The 22,891-nt window shown below is 42.4% G+C and overlaps 1 protein-coding gene across 1 annotated transcript in view; it reads right to left on the bottom strand.

The window, feature by feature from the left end:
- LOC149434339 (NACHT, LRR and PYD domains-containing protein 12-like) overlaps positions 1 to 2,197 on the bottom strand; it is a gene marked incomplete at its 5' end in the record, with an annotated part of 77,188 nt that extends 74,991 nt beyond the window's left edge. Inside the window, one exon of the mRNA XM_089663806.1 lies at positions 2,018 to 2,197. Within this exon, the coding sequence (XP_089519932.1) occupies positions 2,018 to 2,197 (180 nt within the window). The remainder of the gene's footprint in view (positions 1 to 2,017) is intronic.
- Between the last annotated feature and the right edge of the window lie 20,694 nt (positions 2,198 to 22,891).

Raw genomic sequence — 22,891 nt, 5'->3', positions numbered from 1 at the left:
TATATATATATATATATATATATATAGTAAAGGAAATAAGTATTTGATCCCCTGCTGATTTTGAATATTTGCCCACTCACAAAGAAATGATCAGTCTAAAAATCGAATGTTCGGTATATTGTAACAATGAAAGACGGAATAGCAACAAAAAATTCAGCAGAAATGCATCTAACAAATGATGCACTGATTTACATGTTCATGAGGGAAATAAGTATATGATCCCCTATCATTCGGCAGGATTTCTGGCTCCCAGGTGTCTCTCATTCAGGTAACAAGCTGAGATTAGAAGAAGTCTCTTAAAGGGAGTGCTGCTAATCTCATTTTGTTACCTGTATAAAAGACACCTGTCCACAGGAGCAATCAAACAATCAGATTCCAAACTCTCCACCATGGCAAAGATCAAAGAGCTGTCCAAAGATGTCAGGGACAAGATGGTAGACCTACACAAGGCTGGACTGGGCTACCAAACTATGGCCAAGCAGCTTGGTGAGAAGGTGACAACAGTTGGTGCAATCATTCACAAATGGAAGAAACACAAAACAAGTGTCAGTCTCCCTAGGTCTGGTGCACCATGCAAGATCTCACCTCGTGAAGTGTCAATGATCATGAGAACAGTGAGGAAGAACTACACATGAGGATCTTGTCAATGATCTCCAGGCAGCTGGGACCACAGTCACCAAGAAAACAATTGGTAGCACACTACGCCGACAAGGACTGAAAACCTGCAGTGCCCGCAAGGTCCCTCTGCTCAAGAAAGCACATGTCCAGCCCGTCTGAAGTTTGCCACTGAACATCTGAATGATGCAGAGGAGGACTGGTTGAAAGTGTTGTGGTCAGATGAGACCAAAATCAAACTCTTTGGCATCAACTCAACTTGCCGTGTTTGGAGGAGGAGGAATGCTGCCTATGACCCCAAAAACACCATCCCAACTGTCAGACATGGTGGTGGAAACATTCTTCTTTGGGGGTGTTTTTCTGCTAAGGGGACAGGACAACTGCACCGCATCAAAGGGACGATGGACGGGGCAATGTACCGTCAAATCTTGTGTAAGAACCTTCTTCCCTCAGCCAGGGCATTGAAAATGGGTCAAAGATGGGTGTTCCAGCATGACAATGACCTAAAAAAACCTGGCCAAGGCAACAAAGGAGTGGCTCGAGAAGAAGCACATTAAGGTCCTGGTTGAAAATCCGATTGAATATCTGTGGAGGGAGCTGAAAGTTTGAGTTGCCAAACGTCAGCCACCAAACCTTAATGACTTGGAGAGGATCTGCTAAGAGGAGTGGGCCAAAATCCCTCCTGAAATGTGTGCAAACCTGGTGGCCAACTACAGGAAACATCTGACCTGTGATTGCCAACAAGGGATTTGTCACCGAGTACTAAGTCATGTTTTGTGAAGGGGATCAAATACTTATTTCCCTCATGAACATGCAAATCAGTCATCATTTGTTAGACATGCATTTCTGCTGAATTTTTTTGTTGATATTCTGTCTCTCAGTGTTACAATACACCTACCATCTGATTTTTAGACTGATCATTTCTTTGTGAGATGTGCAAACATTCAAAATCAGCAGGGGATCAAATACTTGTTTCCTTCACTGTATATATATTTATTAAAATATACTGAATAGGGCCAAAATTATAATATTTCAAATATATGTTTCTTCCATGTGGGATGTCTAATATGTATATGGAGTCATGGATGTGAGGCTTCTGTGATGTGAAAAGAAACAACATAACACCGCGGACAACATACACATACAGTCATCTTTGCTTTTTTAAAAAAAATAATTATATTCTGGTGGCAACAGTTGTGTAAATGGCTTTAAAAGTTGTATGTGGGATGTAATGAAGTGCTGATATGATCACATTTATCTTGTGGATTATTATAAAGTTCAGTTATTTATGATCAGTATGGAGTGATTTGGTGTACAATTATAAAGGATTGGGTGCTTTATATGGAGTTCCCCTGTACCACACATACTGTATTTTACTGTATGAAATGTAGAAATATCTTACATCCGTGTTTAAAACTTTCCGAGATTGTAGTTCTACCAGGATGGAACGAGGGTTCATGTTCTCCAGGATGTAGGTCAGATCATCTCTGTAAAACTCGTGTATCCTCCTCAGTGATGGATCGTCATACGCAGACAGCTGACGGAGGAAGTTTCTGATGTCATCTAGAAAAAGCAGAGATAATCACATTTTCTGGCCTTCCTAAAACCAGCTTTATAAATGCTGTGAATTTACTTCCACCACAAACTTTTACTTCTATGCTGGATCAATGCTCTGCAATTGGAGGGATGTAACAAAAATGTAGGCCCAGAGCAAAAAAAAAATAAAAAATAAGTGCAGGGAGGACATGACTAAGGGGAATAGAGGGACAACAGAGGGTTAAATGATGGGTAGGAAGTTTTTGGGGATAATGGCTTACTTTATTGGATTAAGGATGTTGGGGAGGGTCTCCCAGGGAGGAAAAGGAGTGTCTGACCTCAGGAAGTCCAGTGGGGGAATTTTGGAAGAAGAAGAAGCTTGCCACCCTCCCTCCTTTTCGTGCTTTGGTTTTGATTGCCACAGCGGCCTTGGTGGTGGTTGGTCTTTGGAGGAGGAAAGAATTCTGGATGGAGACAGATTCGGGACCCATCAGTGGTATGCGGACCTTGGTACATTCCAAGGGGTTAACTCGGAATAGGTAAAATGGTGGTCACTGCGGAAAAGTAGGGTTATCTCCGAGCCGGTGTGTTGCGGCTGGGGATTAATAGGATTGTCCCGGAGCTGGTGGGTTGCAGCTGGGGATAAGTAGGTTTGTCCCCAAGCAGGTGGTTTGCGGCAGGGGATAAGTAGGATTGTCCCGGAGCTGGTGTGTTTTGGGTGGAGATAATTAAGATTGTCCCTGAGTTGGTGGGTTTTGGCTGGAGATAAGTAGGATTGTCCCCGAGCCGGTGGGTTGCGGCTGGGGATAAGTAGGATTGTCCCCGAGCCAGTGGTTTGCGGCTGGGGATAAGTAGGATTGTCCCCGAGCCGGTGGGTTGCGGCTGGAGAGAAGTAGGATTGTCCACGAGCCGGTGTGTTGAGGCTTGGGGATAAGTAGGATTGTCCCGAGCCGGTGTGTTGCGGCTGGGGATAAGTAGGATTGTCCCCGAGCCGGTGGGTTGCGGCTGGGGATAAGTAGGATTGTCCCCAAGCCGGTGAGTTGCGGCTGGGGATAAGTAGAATTGTCCCCGAGCCAGTGGGTTGCGGCTGGGGATAAGTAGGATTGTCCCCGGGCCGGTGGGTTGCGGCTGGAGAGAAGTAGGATTGTCCACGAGCCGGTGTGTTGAGGCTGGGGATAAGTAGGATTGTCGCCGAGCCGGTGTGTTGCGGCTGGGGATAGGTAGGATTTTCCCCGAGCCGGTGGGTTGCGGCTAGGGATAAGTAGGATTGTCCCCGAGCCGATGGGTTGCGGCTGGGGGCCTAAGTTGAAGGAATGTTTTCCACAAAAGTGAAGTTGGGTTTATGGCCCTCAAATGACCACCACATTTTTCCTCTGTTGATAATTTGGAATGTTATGTTATTTATGTTGATATAATTTATTGGTTAATAAAAGCCTGCTATGGCCATTTTGACTCCAAAAGCATGGTTTGTGTATTTTATATAGCTGGGTCGGTGGAGGGTATGGCCTAGCAGGCTGGGTTAGGTTAGAAGGCGTACAGTCAGGTCCATAAATATTGGGACATCAACACAATTCTAACATTTTTGGCTCTATACACCACCACAATGGATTTGAAATGAAACGAACAAGATGTGCTTTAACTGCAGACTGTCATCTTTAATTTGAGGGTATTTACATCTAAATCAGGTGAACGGTGTAGGAATTACAACAGTTTGCATATGTGCCTCCCACTTGTTAAGGGACCGAAAGTAATGGGACAATTGGCTTCTCAGCTATTCCATGGCCAGGTGTGTGTTATTCCCTCATCACCCCAATTACAATGAGCAGGTAAAAGGTCCAGAGTTAATTTCAAGTGTGCTATTTGCATTTGGAATCTGTTGCTGTCAACTCTCAAGAAGAGATCCAAAGAGCTGTCACTATCAGTGAAGCAAGCCATCATTAGGCTGAAAAACAAAACAAACCCATCAGAAAGATAGCAAAAACATTAGGCGTGGCCAAAACAACTGTTTGGAACATTTTTAAAAAGAAGGAACGCACCGGTGAGCTCAGCAACACCAAAAGACCCGGAAGACCACGGAAAACACCGAAGAATTATTTCCTTGGTGAAGAAAACACCTTTCACAACAGTTGACCAGATCAAGAACACTCTCCAGGAGGTAGGTGTATGTGTGTCAAAGTCACCAATCAATAGAAGACTTCACCAGAGTGAATACAGAGGGTTCACCACAAGATGGAAACCATTGGTGAGCCTCAAAAACAGGAAGGCCAGATTAGAGTTTGCCAAACGACATCTAAAAAAGCCTTCACAGTTCTGGAACAACATCCTATGGACAGATGAGACCAACATCAACTTGTACCAGAGTGATGGGAAGAGAAGAGTATGGAGAAGGAAAGGAACTGCTCATGATCCTAAGCATACCACCTCATCAGTGAAGCATGGTGATGGTAGTGTCATGGCGTGGGCATGTATGGCTGCCAATGGAACTGGTTCTCTGGTATTTATTGATGATGTGACTGCTGACAAAAGCAGCCGGATGAATTGTGAAGTGTTTCGGGCAATATTATCTGCTCATATTCAGCCAAATGCTTCACAACTCATTGGACGCCGCTTCACAGTGCAGATGGACAATGACCCAAAGCAGACTGCAAAAGCAATTCACTTGCTGAAGACAAAACTGAAGGGAAAATGCCCCAAGAACAAGCAGGCACTGAAGACAGTTGCAGTAGAGGCCTGGCAGAGCATCACCAGGGATTAAACCCAGCGTATGGTGATGTCTATGCGTTCCAGACTTCAGGCTGTAATTGACTGCAAAGGATTTGCAACCAAGTATTAAAAAGTGAAAGTTTGATTTATGATTATTATTCTGTCCCATTACTTTTGGTCCCTTAACAAGAGGGAGGCACATATGCAAACTGTTGTAATTCCTACACCGTTCACCTGATTTGAATGTAAATACCCACAAATTAAAGCTGACAGTCTGCAGTTAAAGCCCATCTTGTTTGTTTAATTTCAAATCTATTGTGGTGGAGTATAGAGCCAAAAATGTTAGAATTGTGTAGATGTCCCAATATTTATGGACCTGACTGTATATTCTACCCTTGTCATGACATTTCTATAAGGAGCACAGGAGATGGGGATCACTATAAGGACCATTACATGAGTTGCCCTGTGATTGGGGATTTATATTTGTACATCCCAAGCCAACCAACTATGAATCCTTACTGATCTACGGTTATGCTTACCATGATTATGAAAAAAAAATTGTGTGAGACTAAGGCAAGAAACATCTGGAAATTGCAAGAATGGAAACAATGTTGTATAAAAAAACATTTCATTTGTGTAGATTTTATCAAAATTGTCTTTATGAAACTAATGTTTGTTCTGATTTTGTTTTTCAGGGTGAGCATAGGTGGCGGTGAAAGGGAAAGTGTGAAGGGATTGGATTGGAGAACTATGTTGGTGTAGGGAGAGTTATTGTAGGGGTAGTTTGAAGTCTGACAATAATGGTGGATTCGGGATTTTCTGTATATGTTAAATTTTACTTAACTGCTTCCCGTCTGCCCTATAGCAGAAGTACTGCTACAGGGCGGCACGGGTGCGCAAAATCACATATATGTACGTGATCCGGCCTTTCCGGTTAGGGGGCGCGTGCGAATGCTGTGCACAACCTACCCGTGCCAACATTTCCGGCCTCAGCTGTCAATCACCAGGTCCCATCCTGTGATTACTCGTCGGCGCCTGGTGATTGCCGAGTATCTCCGGTGGGGGGAGAACTGTTTGTACACAAAACAGTTCTTTCCCCTGTCAGCTCCTGCACACTGCTTTGCATGGCTCTGCTTAGCACAGCCATACAAAGAAGTGTGCTTACAGTAAAGCACAAACACAGCCCAGTATTTAAAACAGCACACAGTTAACCCTTTGATCACTCCAGATGTTAACCCCTTCCTCCATATTCAACTTCAACATCCCCATGTGTCCAAACAAGTCGTATAACTCCAAAACAAAAACAAACTAAAATAGTGTATTACCTCAATATAATCAATTAGGTATATACTTCACAGATAAATCAAAACGTGCAAAAAAGATTCAAACTGTGAGCAACACGTGAATCGTGAAATCACTCTGTGTACACTCTATATGCATATGTGAACACTCTGTGTACGCTCCTAAATAAAGATTGTGAACACTCCGTGAACACTTCTAGGTAACTGAAATGCATGCAATTACCCTAAATCAAGTAATAGCAAGCCTTTTGAGTACACCCTGGACTCTCACTCTAGTCTTGCTGTTACTTCCTGGGCTCTCACTCCAATATATTACAGACCTCCAGAGTAGGATTCCAATACTTTGATTAGTTACTCCTCATATATCCATCATCCTTGTAGATAGAGAGAAAGAAGCCCACATAGTGCAGCATTTCAAGTGTATTTCATACATTTATTGCAGTGCTTACATTAAGTTCTCATCAATCAGCAGCAGGTTCCCATGCCCCAGCCCAGAGCAGCTTCCTGGAACACTGCAATGCCAAATCCAACAACAAAGATGGCCGCTCCGCCACTTCCGGTTTTCATGTAACGTCAGATGTCACGTCCCCTGATGCGTTTTGTCACCTCCGGACTTCTTCTCTTAAAGAAACGCTCCCAAACTTCACCCCGACCAGATTTACAATGAACACTTAACATAGAAGTAAAGTGACTTTGATGCAAAAACAATTGCAGTAACATGGTCCACTAAGACACCATTCATCGACCAGAAGGACACTTCCTCGATGTCTGCAGGCGCTCTGTTAGTTTGGATTTTCCCTCCGCCCACCTCCAAACTCACGGTTTGAATCTTTTTTGCACGTTTTGATAAATGTATCTGTGAAGTACATATCTAATCGATTATATTGAGGTAATACACTATTTTAGTTTTTTTTTTTTTTTTTGGTTTTGAGGTATACGACTTGTTTGGACACATGGGGATGTTGAAGTTGAATACGGAGGAATAATTTACTCAGACTTTTTTTGGACTTTGCACTTCTAATTTTTGACACAAAAAGGTTTATTCATATTTTTACTTTCAAGGGTGAAAGTGGGACTTTTTGGAGTGTCACACAGGGTTATATTATTGTTTGTTTATTAATTTTTTGGATACCGAATGTATCTCACCATTTAACCCCTTCCTGCCCAGTGCCATCAGTACAGTGTCAGTGCTTTTTATTAGCGCTGACCACTATATTGGTGTCACTGGGGATGTCAGTGACACCTAGTAAGTTCCCCCCCAGTGTCAGAATGCCCACCGCAGTCCTGCTATAAGTTGGGAGTTGCAGGCTGGCTGGCAAGTTAAGCTGGGAATTTTTTTAGGAGGGGTGGGCTCCCTCAGGTCCACCTGACCTTTAGATGAGTTTTAGATATGGAAATTTTTAGCGGGGGTTCCCTGAGACCGAGCATTATTTCAAGGGTTCCTAGGTGTTTAAAAGGTTGAGAAAGGCTGATATATATAAAAGACAAGCCGTGACTGATTTCTTGATTACTAGGAATGGTGACTCTTCTCCGGCGTCCCAACAAATTTTCGAAGGCCTTTCTCCAACTCTTCGCCATTTTTTTTTCTTGCTCTTTGTTTTACAGCCGAATTCCAGTCATGCCACGGAACACCTAGACACAGAGATACATTGTGACTAATGGCTACTAGGTTGTCCAGATCCCCCAGAAGAAGTAAGATGTCTGAGACTTCATTTCCTGATGCAAATTAAAATTTCTATGGAACTTTTTTTTTTTTTAACATATATATCCAAAACTAAAAACCGGAGATAAACCGCTTTTACCGAACTCCAGGCAGATATAATAGACAGAAAATAATAGAGCTCTGTAGTTATTAACACTCGTCCATCATTAAATGAACATTTTAAATGCAAGCAATGTTGTAAGAAAGAATTTAAATAAAACATGAAGCTTTGGACTCTTCGAATGCAGAAAATTTTTTTTGCATATCTCTGTACTAATAGACTCCTGATGTTTCACTCCTGCTGTGCTATGATAACAAAGATAGCTAAAAATAAATTAAAACACTTAACCACTTGCCCTCCAGAGGATTCCCCCCCCCCCCTTCCTGATCAGGCCATTTTATTTTTTTTACGCCGCTGCGTTACTTTAAATGACAATAGGGTGGTCATGCAACACTGCACCCGAATTAAATTTAAGTCCTTTTTTTTACTTTTTGCTATTAAACATGTCCAGTAAAATTATATAAAAGATGAAATTATACATGGAGATCATATCCCCCTTTATGTATTATACATGGAGATCATATCCCCCTTATGTATTATACATGGAGATCATATCCCCCTTATGTATTATACATGGAGATCATATCCCCCCTTATGTATTATACATGGAGATCATATCCCCCTTATGTATTATACATGGAGATCATATCCCCCCTTATGTATTATACATGGAGATCATATCCCCCTTATGTATTATACATGGAGATCATATCCCCCTTTATGTATTATACATGGAGATCATATCCCCCCTTATGTATTATACATGGAGATCATATCCCCCTTATGTATTATACATGGAGATCATATCCCCCTTTATGTATTATACATGGAGATCATATCCCCCCTTATCTATTATACATGGAGATCATATCCCCCCTTATGTATTATACATGGTGATCATATCCCCCCCTTATGTATTATACATGGTGATCATATCCCCCCTTATGTATTATACATGGAGATCATATCCCCCCTTATGTATTATACATGTAGATCATATCCCCCTTATGTATTATACATGGAGATCATATCCCCCCTTATGTATTATACATGGAGATCATATCCCCCCCTTATGTATTATACATGGAGATCATATCCCCCCTTATGTATTATACATGGAGATCATATCCCCCCCTTATGTATTATACATGTGATCATATCCCCCACCCCCTTATACAGAGATCATATCCCCCCTTATGTATTATACATGGAGATCATATCTCCCCTTATGTATTATACATGGTGATCGTATCCCCCCTTATGTATTATACATGGTGATCATATCCCCCCCTTATGTATTATACATGGAGATCATATCCCCCTTATGTATTATACATGGAGATCATATCCCCCCTTATGTATTATACATGGAGATCATATCCCCCTTATGTATTATACATGGAGATCATATCCCCCTTATGTATTATACATGGAGATCATATTCCCCCCTTATGTATTATACATGGAGATCATATCCCCCCCTTATGTATTATACATGGAGATCATATCCCCCTTATGTATTATACATGGAGATCATATCCCCCCCTTATGTATTATACATGGAGATCATATTCCCCCCTTATGTATTATACATGGAGATCATATCCCCCTTTATGTATTATACATGGAGATCATATCCCCCCCTTATGTATTATACATGGTGATCATATCCCCCTTATGTATTATACAGAGTGATCATATCCCCCCCTTATGTATTATACATGGAGATCATATCCCCCTTATGTATTATACATGTGATCATATCCCCCACCCCCCTTATACAGAGATCATATCCCCCCTTATGTATTATACATGGAGATCATATCCCCCCTTATGTATTATACATGGAGATCATATCCCCCTTATGTATTATACATGGAGATCATATCCCCCTTATGTATTATACATGTGATCATATCCCCCCTTATGTATTATACATGGAGATCATATCCCCCCTTATACAGAGATCATATCCCCCTTATGTATTATACATGGAGATCATATCCCCCCTTATGTATTATACATGGAGATCATATCCCCCCTTATGTATTATACATGGTGATCGTATCCCCCCTTATGTATTATACATGGAGATCATATCCCACTTATGTATTATACATGGAGATCATATCCCCCCTTATGTATTATACATGGAGATCATATCCCTCTTATGTATTTATACATGGAGATCATATCCCCTCTTATGTATTATACATGGAGATCATATCCCCCCTTATGTATTATACATGGTGATCATATCCCTCCTTATATATTATACATGGAGATCATATCCTCCCTAAATCTCCTCTTTTCAAGAGAGAATACATTCAGTTCCTCTAATCTTTCCTCATAGCTGATCTCCTCCATGCCTCTTATCAGTTTGGTTGCCCTTCTCTGTACTTTCTCCAGTTCCCTAAAGTTCTTTTTGTGAATTGGTGCCAAAAACTGAACTGCATATTCCAGATGAGGTATTACTAATAATCTGTACCAAGGGGGGTGGGGAAGATATCTCTCTCTCTGGAGTCTAGAGCTCTTTTAATACAAGAGAGGATTTTGCTCACTTTAGAACCCGCAGCTTGGCATTGCATGCCATTATTAAGCTTGTGATCTACCAGAACCTCCAGATCCTTCTCCACCATTAACCCCCCCCCAGATCCTTCTCCATCATTGATCCCCCAGTTGTACCCCCCCTAGTATGTATGATGTATGCATATTCTTAGCCCCCAAGTGCAGAACCTTACATTTATCAGCATTAAACCTCATTGGCCACATAGTTGCCCAATTACACAGAGCATTGAGGTCGGCTTGTAAATTGAAGACATCCTGTAAGGACGTTATTCCCCGGCACAGTTTGGTGTCATCTGCAAAGACTGAAATGGGATTTATAATCCCAGACCCTATATTGTTTATAAATCTTTAATAATGTTAGACCTGCCTGTAGGTGATAGGAAATGAGAAACATTAACTAGATCAGTAAATAAATAGTTAAATAAAGAGTTGGGCAGTGATACATAGATTGGCAGATGGAACAGGTGATGACAGGGGGGTGGGGGTCAAGTTGTATAAGGAGAGAGGGTTGTAGAAGTGAACAGAAAGGGATCAGCAGTCTGGGGAAGAGGAAAAAAACAGTTGCAATCAAATATAAACAGAAGGAAAAATGAAAGTTTCAAACTTGTCAGAAGAACAGGACGCAGGTAACATCCACAACACTGAGCCGCTGTGTGATAGAATGACAGGAGGGTAACAATGGAATTTAGCAGCTGGAGATGGGCTTGTCAGCTGCCCGGGCCCCCCTTATCAGCGGCCCTGCATACACCAGTCAGCTCCTCTACTCCCTCTTCACTTTCTAGTAAGTAGCCAAAATCTTAATTGATTGATCAATATTCCTGGCACTGACAGAACCCTGGGAATTGACCTTCATATTTTGGACCTTCACAATAGTCTGTAACGTCAAGGAGCTTACAATCTAAAGCCACAAATTCAGACACATACTAGGCCCAATTAACCTAACAGCATGTCTTTGGAATGTTGGAAGAAACACACCTGCAGAGAGAAAGCATGCAAACTCCAGACAGGTGCTGCCATGACTGGGATTAGAACCCATGACCCATGAGTGCTGCTGTCAGGGAAAAGAGAAATTGCCTGGGTGCACATCTATGCGCCAATGCTCGGTGCCCACCGGCCAAGCCCGTGAACATGCGTGTGTGCACGTCTGTTGCTGAACTGGCGCCAGGCGGGCTATTTAAACCTCTGCTGCACTAGAGTCCTTGCCTTCTGGTCTACCTCATTGTGTTTCTTTGCTGCCATTCTATCCTGATCCTGTTGCCAACCTGACCTGTCTTGACTACGCTTGAACTCCACCTGCACCGACCCAGTTCCTCCTTTTACTATCTGCTTGCCTGCTCCCTGTACCTGATCCACCTTATTGATCCTGGCCCGGCTTGTCTGACTCTGCTACTTCTCCAGCCTGTGACTATCACTTGGTATAAGCTGTCTGCAGTTGCCAAGTTCTTGCTAATACCTTCCAGCCGCTGCTCCCGTTTACCTGCTTCTGCAACTGACCTGCATTCTGGTCGTCTGAGCTATCCACCCGTCGGCTGTCACCGCAGACCTGCCAGGCACTCGTGCCCCTCCTGGATTTGTGCCTTCTGTTTCCTCTATCAGGGGTACCAAGCAGGAGTTGTAAGAGGACGCCCTCATCTCCACGTCAGGCTCCCCTACGAGGTACTTGACAGCTGCAAGCCCTGAGTGCTAACCACTAAGCCACTGTAACAGAGTTTGAGATGGAATGTAGAATAGTAACGATTAAAGAGAATAAAGATATATACTTAGATTGGGAAATTAGAAGACATTCAAATTATTTGAGATATAAGTTTGAAAATGTTTGACAGAAAATAGGATGTATGACTTTGTAACATTCATTAGGAAATGCATTAGTTGGCCGATAATTTTTGGTGAAAAAAAAGGCAAGAAAATTAATAGAGGCAACAATAATAGCAACAAACACAGAAACAAAACACAGAAAAAAACAAAAAAAAAAAATCAAAAAAGCCATTAACCACTCGCCATCCTGAGGATTTACCCCCCTTCCTGACCAGACCTCTATTTGCTACTCGACACTGCAATATTTCAACTTATAAATGCGCAGTCATGCAATGCTTTACCCAAACTAAATTTATGTCCTTTTTTCCACAAAAATAGAGCTTTCTTTTGGTGGTATTTGATCACTTTAAACAAAAAAAGATCGAACATTTTGAAGAAAAACTATATTTTTTACTTTTGGCTATAAAAAAATATACAGAAAACTCAAAGTTAGTCATAAATTGAGGCCAAAATGTATTCTGCTACATATTTTGGTAAAAAAATCCCAATAAGTGTATATTGATTGTTTTGTGTGAACATTATAGTGTCTACAAACTATGGTATAGATACTGCAATTTGGTGAGTATTTTGCATTTTTTCTCACAAGGTTTTGAAATACAAAAAAAAAGAAAAGATATGTTTTTGTTTTCTTTCTTCATTTTCCAAAAACTTGTGGCAACAAATGAGATCTGCAAAATACTCACAATGCTTCTTATCAAATTCCTTGGGGCGTTTACTTTCCAAAAAGGGGTCACTTGGGGGTGTTTGGTGCTATCCTGGCACTTCAGGGCATCCGAAACTGAGATAGGTAGTCAGGAAGTGTAATGAGGAAATAAAACCCTTTAAAAGCCTGAAGTTGTTTATTAGATTTTGGAGTCCTGTACTTGGCTAGACTGCCAAAAACTCTCACATGTGGTACCCCCATACTCAGGAGAAGCAGCATAATGTATTTTGGGGATTAATTCCACATATACACAATGCATGTGTGAGCAATAAATCATTTAAGAGACAATTTTGTGTAAGAAAAAAAAAAAATTTTCGTCACTTTCCAAAAACTTGTGGTAAAAAAAAAATCTATTGACTCAAAATGCCTCTCAGCAAATAGTTTGGCATGTCAACTTTCCAAAAAGGGGTCGTTTTGGGGGGTGGGGGCATTTTATGCCCAGCATTAGAAGTTTATGCCACACATCATTGACTATTCTAACTACCTGAAGACCAAGCCTTTTCTGACACTTTTTGTTCCCATGAAAAAAAATCAGTATTTTTTTTCTAGGAAATTACTTTGAACCCCCACACATTATATATTTTTTAAAGAAGACACCCTAGTGAATAAAATGGTGGGTGCTTCAATTTTTTATGTCACATAGTACTCGCGCACAAAACACAATATATTGGCCAATTATTTGGTAAAGTATAAATGATGATGGTATGCCGTGTAAATATATACCAAACAGGACATGCTTTAAAACTTTAAAGCATGCCCCGTGCAATGGCAACAAACTGCATACATATTTTTAATGTCCATAGGCAACGCTTTGTAAATCTAAAATGGTAGCTTGTAAAGGCTTTTAGAGGAGGTCTAGTATTAGAATTACTTCCCTTGATTTGATGTTCATGGTGATACCTCACATACATGGCGCAACCGCTGTTTACGTACCGGCACAGGGTTAATGCTCATGCACGAGGGTGCTTTTTTTTTTTTTTTTTTTTTAAGCTATTTTTTTTAATTATTTTTGCACTGTTCCTTTCATTTTTTTTCTTTGATCACTTTTGATGCTATCGCAGGGAATGCAAATATCCCCTATAACTTCAATGGGCATTGTCATATATTCTTTTTAGAGAAATCTGGGTTCTATCAGACTCTAGATATCTCCTCTGCCCTTACATTATGGAATCTCACCAAGATCGGTGTGATCAGATGCTTTCCCAATTTACAAATGGCGCTGTTTATATTCTGCAAAACTGAGTGATGAAATGCTCGTAGCTTCCGATTTCTTAGACTATAGAGATTGGCGCCATTCCGGTCTCCAGTCAGCTCTATGGTCATCTGGCAGAAACACCGGCTGCATTCACAGGACTGCCTGAGAAGGCCGTGGAAGGCAGTGGGGGGGGGGGGGGGCATAGTCTCCCTCTGCTTGTAAAAACAATCCTGCAGCTAATTAGCCACTAGGCTTGCTTTTACATGAAAGCTGCTTGCTGGCTGAAAAAAAACAATACCAGGATGATGCCTGCAGCTGTAGGCATCATCCCGGTATAACCATTCAAAGTCCAGTGATGTACCAGTACGTTGCTTGTCCTTGTTTGGTATATATGCTATGTTCTTTTTTTTTTTTTTTTTTTTTGTATGCAGCCTGTAGGCTGAATGAAAAAAAGAGAAGAAATCTCTACCAGAAAAAGTGTGTGGTATGCCCACCACTAGAATATACTGCCCTGCATGCACCCACTTCTAATGGTGGCACACATTAGGTCGCACAGTGCTACATGCACCAATTCCAAGATTGTACAAATGTCTAAATAGTGGCACGCTTGAATAAAAATTGTCCACGTATAAGTGGTACCCCATATGGAAAAAGGAAGACACCAAGTCCCAAACTATCTTGCCACTGCTCCCCATGTAGTCTGGGCATCCGGGGGGCTCCACATGACTTTCTTTTCCCTCGTAAATCCGAAACTTATATGTATAGCCTGCTGCCCTCTGACAGGGAAGGCAGCCAGAAAAATTAATGAGGGACTCATCAATGCAGATTTTTTGCTGGGGAGTATAGACATCTGCAAATTTTTGGTTAACCTCTTCACGCCAGCCCAACGCAAATGTGGGGCCTCCCGGCGTCTGGGCCTAGACACTGAGCAGCCGCACATTTGTGTTCTATTAAAAAAGGACATATGTGCCGAGAGCGCACGCCCTGCACGCTCCCAGCACACTTGTCCGGTACTCAGGGAAAGGTCCCGATCTGCTATTTTGATCAGGACCTTTCCTGATCATGTGACCACCATGACGGCGCGTCAAGGCGGTCACATGACCCTAAACCTCGCCCCGCCTCCCGGCTTCTGAAACTCTTAAAGTGCCGTGAGGTGCTGGTGTGAAGGGGTTAAGGTGATTTATGAGGGGCTGAATTTTGTGGAGCTGGTCAAATTCAGGGTCACCTTGAGGACTACAGAGTGCATTGTCTTTGAAATGCATAAAACACATTATACTCTCATATCTATGCCTGGCCATGGCAGCAGAGAACACGGCATATGATGAATCGGGTCTGTGGACCAATACAACCGCAATTCATTTTTTTTAAGTAATGCCCATGTTGAGGGTTAGGCCCCAAAAAAATTTAATTCGGAAACCGTAATGGGTTTCCATGCGAATGGTCTGGAAAGGTTTGAATTTGGGTTGGCGGCAATAAATTGTTGTGCATATACATTGCTTTGATCCACAATCAATGAATACAGATCTTCCATGAAATACAGCTCCAAAAAAATCAATCTGATGCTATCTGGGAGGGGCGTGAAAACCACAGGAGCGCTAATCACATATATATGTGATTTTGCACACCTGTGCCACCCTGTAGCAGTATTTCTGCTGTAAGATGGTCAGGAAGCAGTTACAGAAGCGGTTTGTGTTACGGCGCTGCGTTACTTTAACTGACAATTGCACAATCATGCAACGCTACACCAAAATTAAATTTTCGTCCTTTTTTTCCTATGAATTGAGCTTTCTTTCAGTGGTATTTGATCGCTTGTGCGTTTTTTATTTTTTGCGCTATGAAAACAAAAGCTCGAAAATTTTGAGAAAAAAAATCAATATTTTGGACTTTGTCCAGTTTTTTTACTTTTTTTTTGTTTTAAAAATCAAATTTCATCAGACATTTAGGCCAAAATGTATTCTGCTCCATGTCTTTGCTAAAAAAAATCCCAATAAGTGAAAATGAATTGGTTTGCGTGAAACTTTTAGCATTTACAAATGGCGGTATAGATACTGGATTTTGTTTTTTTTTTATACTAATAATAGCGGCGATCAGCGACTTATAGCGGGACTGCGGCGGACATTCTGACACTGGTGGGAACTGACTTGGTCTCACTGACATCCCCAGTGACACCAATACAGTGATCAGTGCTAAAAAAAAAAGCACTGACACTGTACTAATGGCACTGGGCAGGAAGGGGTTAACATTTGGGGGCAATCAAAGGGTTAACTGTGCAGTGAGTGTTTTACTAGAGGGCGGGGGGGGGGAGGGTGCTTCACTGTAAAGAACACTGATCAGGATCGCTGTGCTCAGTGGGCGGGCGGAGGGTTTTTAAAAAATTTTGGCGAGTCTGGGTCATCGTGACAACGCTGGACACCGTGATTGACAATGGATTACAACTCTGGAACCAGTTTCTTTTAGGCTTTTTTACATTTTTAAATAAAGGACTTTTTTTTATTTTTTCCAATAAAGGATTTTTTCAAAAGTCTGGTCTCTATTTTTTCACAATTTTAACCCTTTAGTGAATGGGTAGGGGTACAAGCACCCCTTATTCAAAAGGGGGGCAGCATCAGGGTGCTCCCTTATTTAAAGGGGTACGCTAATGCTAATGGGCCCACCTGTCCGAAGACCCCCACAACCACCGGGCAAGGGTTGTGGGGAAGAGGCCCTTGTTCCCATCGTTCCCACAGTCTGGCAGCCTGTTAAGGTACAGGGAGGGAGGAGCCGCTCGTACGCCCCCCCAACACTTTCCTGGTTTCCCAAGCCTGTGCTTGTATCAAGGGTCCGGTAGGAATTTGGGGGACCCCATGCTCTCCCCCTTATTTTGGAGGTGGGGTTCCCCTTAAAAGTCCTACCAGGCCTGTAGGTCTTTTAGGGGGAACCCCACGCACTTTTTATAAATAGTTTTCACTGTGGGATCCCTCCTAACCTTCCTGCCAGACCTACAGGGTCTGTTAACCTCTTCCCGTCCAGCCCATGCCGATAAACGGCCGGAGAGGAGTGTTGTCGATGCGGGTGGAGGTTTCTAAATGTCCCCCTGCATCCATTGCCTGTGTGCGCTCCCTGGGAGCGTGGGGCACCGCGACCGGTACCCTCAGTGTCCAGAGGACACAGCAGGACACAAATTGCTGTACGGGACCTTTGTGTGAGGTCCCGATTCATGTGATCACTGATTCGCCAATCAGTGATCACATGAATAAGAGTAAGCAAGATGTCAATTCTGACATCTCTGCTTACAGCTTGTGAAATCTGTGAATGATCACAGAGGTCACATGGTACAAGGCTATTCACAACAGCCTTGTACCATGTGACAAACTGTAGCCAATCACAGCTCACACAGTATTTCTCAATGGCTGCAAGAGAAAAGGAGAAATTATTGCTTTTACAACCTGTATTGGTGTAAAAGCAATAAGTAAAAAAAGAAAAAAAAAATCTTCATCACCCCCACAAGTAGTACAGTGTCACTATGGTGACACTGTATTGCTAGGGTGACAGTATGTTAAAAATAATAATATAAAAATGTACAACAAAATTTGAAAATGTATAATTTTTGGTTATAAACTAATTTGTTTTTTTTTTTTTTTCACTAAAAATATATATGTATATATTTGGCCAAGATTTATGAAGAAATATTATTTATTTGCAAAATTTTATAATAAAAACACTTTTTTTCAAAATTTGGGGATTTTCATTTATATAACAAAAAAATAAAAATCCCAGTGGTGAATAAATACCATCAAAATAAAGTTTTATCTGTCTCAAAAAAATGCTAAATCACATGTAGAATCCAAACAGTACATTTGATAATGGCAACAGACGAATGCACTCCAAAATTGCATTTGATTTTAACCTCCCTAGCGATCTGATTATGTCAGTATTTCTGTGCTGAAAGTGGCACATTTTTTTGCATGGAAATATGTCATTTTTTTATTGTAAGCCTGTCATTTTTAGGAATAACTCACTGAAATCTGTCCGAACAAGAGGCTAGTAAACATCCTGGGTATGATAAAACTTGAAACACGAAATAATAAATTATAATTTAATAAATAATCATAAAAAATAATATAATAATAATAATAAATTTAATTCAATAATATAATCAAACCAAAAACACTGAAATTTGAAATACAGCGCCAAGTTCGCACATCACTGAGCAAAGTCACAAAATCGTTTTCAGTGTCTGACGAATTTCCCCACAAATCATTATCACTCAATTCTGCAAGTGGTTCTGATTTCCTATCGCTGTTCTCTAGCCGGTCTACAACCACTTTTGACCTAAAGGGACGCTTTTTGGACGCCACGGACGTTTCTCAGTTTCCAGGCAGAAAGAACAGTCAAAATGCAGGCAGGGCGCCGGACAAAGCACTCGGGACAAAATGTATGTGAAATGGTTTGATACAGGAATGTTATACTATGTCATATTCGTTTATTAGAAAATTAGTTTTTAAATTTGCCGCCGGTTCCAGCCCCCGTACGCCCCCCGGCGCTCGCAGGGACTGGAACACGGAAACCGGAATTGGCCGGAGGAGATGGCCAGGGATGCTGCAGCAGACGCATCGCGGGAGCGAAAGACAAGGTAAGCGCTGCAGGGAATCCCTGAGCAACGCCGCATGGTAAGCTCGAGTGTAGCTAGGGGGGGTTACCGCTTTTGGTACTGAAACTTTACACTGAGGAATAACGCCAGGGGGGTTAAAATTCGATTTGGATTGAATGGAATTTCCCAAATCAAAACCACATTCATTGCCAGAATTTCATTCGAGAAACAAAAAAATTCTGACCTCCTTCAATTTTTTCTCATGACTACGGTTGAAAACGATAACCAATTCAACCCCATTAACTACTACAAAATTTAACAAATGTTCCGAATACATTTCTTTAAAATGCTACTGGTGTGTGGCCAGCTTTATGCCACCACACGTGGGATCATCTTCCAGACATCTTACCAGATCTATAATGGAACTGGGGAACATTGGACAGTGGTCACACTTTAGATTGCAAAACAATCATCTGATAAAATAAGAAATACAGGTCAAAGTTCCTTACAAAACACTGTTAGGCTCCATGCACACTAGCGGGTTTTTTAAGCTCAAAAAACCCTGGATAAAAAATGCTGGTAATAATGTTTTGTAGTATCGTTTAGGAGCGTTGCCATTTTATTAGCACTTTTACAGTACATGTAGAAATAAAAAGAAGAAAAAGCTAGAAACAAAGTTAGTAACATTTAGCATTTTTTTTCTGCTGGAAAAACGCTCCAAAAAACTGTACAAAAACAATTTTTTTTCTGCTACTGGAAGCTGAGGCTCTAAAAACGTTAATAGCCTAAAGCAGTGTGCATGGACACACAGGAGAACACTATTTAACTTCTAGGAGCAGAAAAAAAATGCTAGTGTTCATGGAGCCTTAGCCTCTTCATCCCTCCAGCTTTGCTATATCCAGTATGTATGCAGTAATGGAGTCCATGAGTAGGACGGAGCACCAGGAGGCTTTAGTTAACCACTTGGTAACCGCGCTATAGCTGAATGACGTCATCATATGACGTCCTCCCAGAACACGCCCTCCCGCAAGCCCCCCAGTGGCACGGCACCCGGCGCTCTCCGTGATCGCTGTGTCCTATCCACTTTACAAGGGTAAAGTTGCAGAGCTCATCCAGTCTTTGCAGAGGGAGCAGAGGATGAAACATCTTGAGGACGCCTTGAAAAAAATATTTGTGTAAGCACCTTTCCAGACAATGGGAGGTTACCAGTTCCTGGACAACATGTTTCTGAGGCTTTATTCGGTCAAAGGAAGAGCGGTGGAGAAGGTGGTCGACTGACCAATGCCTTTAAACAATTCTTTAGTCCTCAGCGCCCAGGGCTTTTAGGTATAAGCACACATCGGTGGAGTCTGCATCATATGGGCAGACTTGGAGACCTTTCCAACTGAGCATCCACTGGGTTACTGGGTCTTGAGGATGCATCACTAGCCAGAACCTGCTCAATATGTCATCGAGCTACTGGCCTGTCCTGCATCCAGCGTTCTTTCTGAACGGACGTTCAGTGCTGCTGGACGTTTTGTGACGGATAAAAGAGTGCGTCTGTCCACAGACCCCGTTGACCAGCTGACATTTATCAAAATGAATCAATCCTGGATCAACAGCAACTATCTTGCCCCCAAAGCTGATGTAACTGATTACATTTGTTAGGGATCCCTTGAAGACTGCCTATCCTATTCCTGAATCCTGATTATGCTTTCTTCCAACAATATTTTTAGTTTAGGGCACCACCAACACCCAAGGCCCAATTTTTCTGCACGTGTTTGACAGGTGCATCTCATTTCAATTTTGTACATTTTTTTTCTAATTGTTAACAGGGCCCATTCCTGGCAGGTAACAGTAACCTAATTAAACAGTAAGCTAATCAACAGCCAGGCACTTGTCTGGAGGAAAAGAAAATTAATCTCCAAACATAGAAAGGTTTCTTCACAGTGAGAGCTGTGAAAATGTGAAATAGACTCCAAGAGTTGGTTCTGGACAGCTCCATGAATTGCTTTAAAAAAAAGTCCTGGATTCTTTCCTAGATACACAGAATATAACTGATACTAACATTTATAGGGAAAGTTGATCCAGGGAATATCCGATTGCCTCTCGGGGGATCAGGAAGGAATTTTTTCCCTACAGGAGCAAATTGGATCATGCTTTGCTGGGTTTTTTTTGGCCTTCCTCTGGATCAGCTGTGGGTATAGGATTATAACTTTTTATTTTTTTAATGGTTGAACTGGATGGACTTAAGTCTTTTTTTTCAGCCAAACTAGCTATGTAACTATGTAGCACTCAGACCAGCTTTGATTTAGTCAGGGAGCCCACCCCAGACAATCCAGCAAGAAGTCCACAGCCCTGGATACAAAAAGTACATTAAACATGTTGACTTCCAGGTATTTGGCTTTCACTTGAGTAATCTGTCCACTAAAAAAGTCAACAAAGGACAAAACTCATAGTGTTTCAGCAGTCTGAAAAGTGCAATTAATTTATCTTCATAGATTTCTTGAGGGAGATTGTTGATAAATACTTCTGTCCAAAGTGAAGGACCTTATTCCAGGAAGGCCACCATAATTCCTCTGACCATTAACCTGTACAAGATAAATATTATACCTTTCCATCCACTCCAGAAAGGAAGCTTTGTTGTCTTCATTTGGTGAATTAATACAAGCCTCACTCTCAATGTTCACCATGTTGTTGTCCATCATTAGAGAATGATCTGCTCCAGAGGCTGGACTGAGCTCTCCTCCGTGCTCTGACCAGGAGAAGCAGACAAAATCCCTGGTTTCCTCCATGGGCCATAATCAGTGGGTAGAAGGCTAGCCCCTAGTCCTCTGCATAAGCCCGTCCTGGTTGGGTCTGTCACATTTCTCCCCCCTCAAAGGTAGACTACCTGGGTCCCAGACCTCGACCTGGTCTGGATATGTGTTAGGCAGAGTGAACCCACATAGTTGGTCCACACACTCTCCATTCTTGGCCACAGGGAAGAGTTGCCATCTGTAGGTGTGGAGCAGAGTTCATGGACCCTCGGCCAGCGCTTCAGCTGGGAGGTCCTTACCTTTCCAGGGCTTGATCTGCTGCTGGGGAGTGGGGCTGACTGCCTCCCTGGAGCTATGAAGATATATGAGGTGCTAGGCACAGGCCAGAGGAGCACTACCCTGTTGCTAGTGATTCAGCTGGGGACTCCACACCCTCCACTCTGGCTGACTGTTGAGGAAGGAGGATGGCTTCCTTCGCTCCCACACTGTGGATCTGCTGTTGGGGAGGGAGGACGATCGCCTCCTCTCCTGAACTGGGGATCTTCCGCTGAGGAGTGAAGACAGCTTCCTCCTCTCCCGGGTCCTTGAACTGCCGCTGGGGAGATGAGCTGGCTACTCCATCTCATCCGGCTGCTGAGATGACTTTTCTTTGATACTGTCTTGCTGGGGAGGGAAGACAGATTTTTCTGCTCTCAGGTTATTGTACTGCCTCTGGGGAGATGAGCCAGTTGCTCCATCTCCTGGACTCTCGGACTCCTGCTGTGGAGCGAGGACATCCTTCGCTCCTGAGTCCCTACACTGCTGTTGGGGAAGAAGAATTGCCACCTTCTTTCCCTGGATCACCAGAACTGCTGTGGGTGTGGGGCAGAGGTCTTTGACTCTGTTAACTTGCCAGTGCTTCAGGTGTAAATTCGAGCTTCTCTGCCTTTCACTGGGGAGAGATTGGAAGTGCTCTGCTCTGATGCCAGCTCTTCTGCGTGAGGTTCACTGGGAGGTTCCTTCTCAGCAGAAGTCTATTAAATCCCTGGAGCTGGTGGCGGGGGATAGAGATTCCCTGAAGCCGCTGAAGGTGCTGGGCAGAGGTTGGCAACACACTGCCCTAATGCCAGCGCCTCTGCTGGGGGCGCCACATCTTCCACTCTGGCTGGCTGTTGGGGGGGGAGGACAGCTTTCTCTGCTCCCAGATTGTGAATGTGCCACTAGGGAGGGAGGATGATTGCCAGTGCTAGGCCCAAATATATGAGGGAATTCACCAGTGAATGAGCCCTTATACATGAGGAAGGTCACCAATGAATGAGTCTTTTCTTAGAATTGCTACACATTACTTTCACAGATCATATCACTGTTTTTGTGTGATCTCCAAACGTGCTATACATACAATAGG

Source organism: Staurois parvus, unplaced genomic scaffold (assembly GCF_062004578.1).
Source record: "Staurois parvus isolate SC_StPar_1 unplaced genomic scaffold, SC_StPar_1.0 ptg001769l, whole genome shotgun sequence".
NCBI classification, from domain to species: Eukaryota; Metazoa; Chordata; class Amphibia; order Anura; family Ranidae; genus Staurois; species Staurois parvus.
This window is presented reverse-complemented; position numbering and strand designations above follow the sequence as displayed.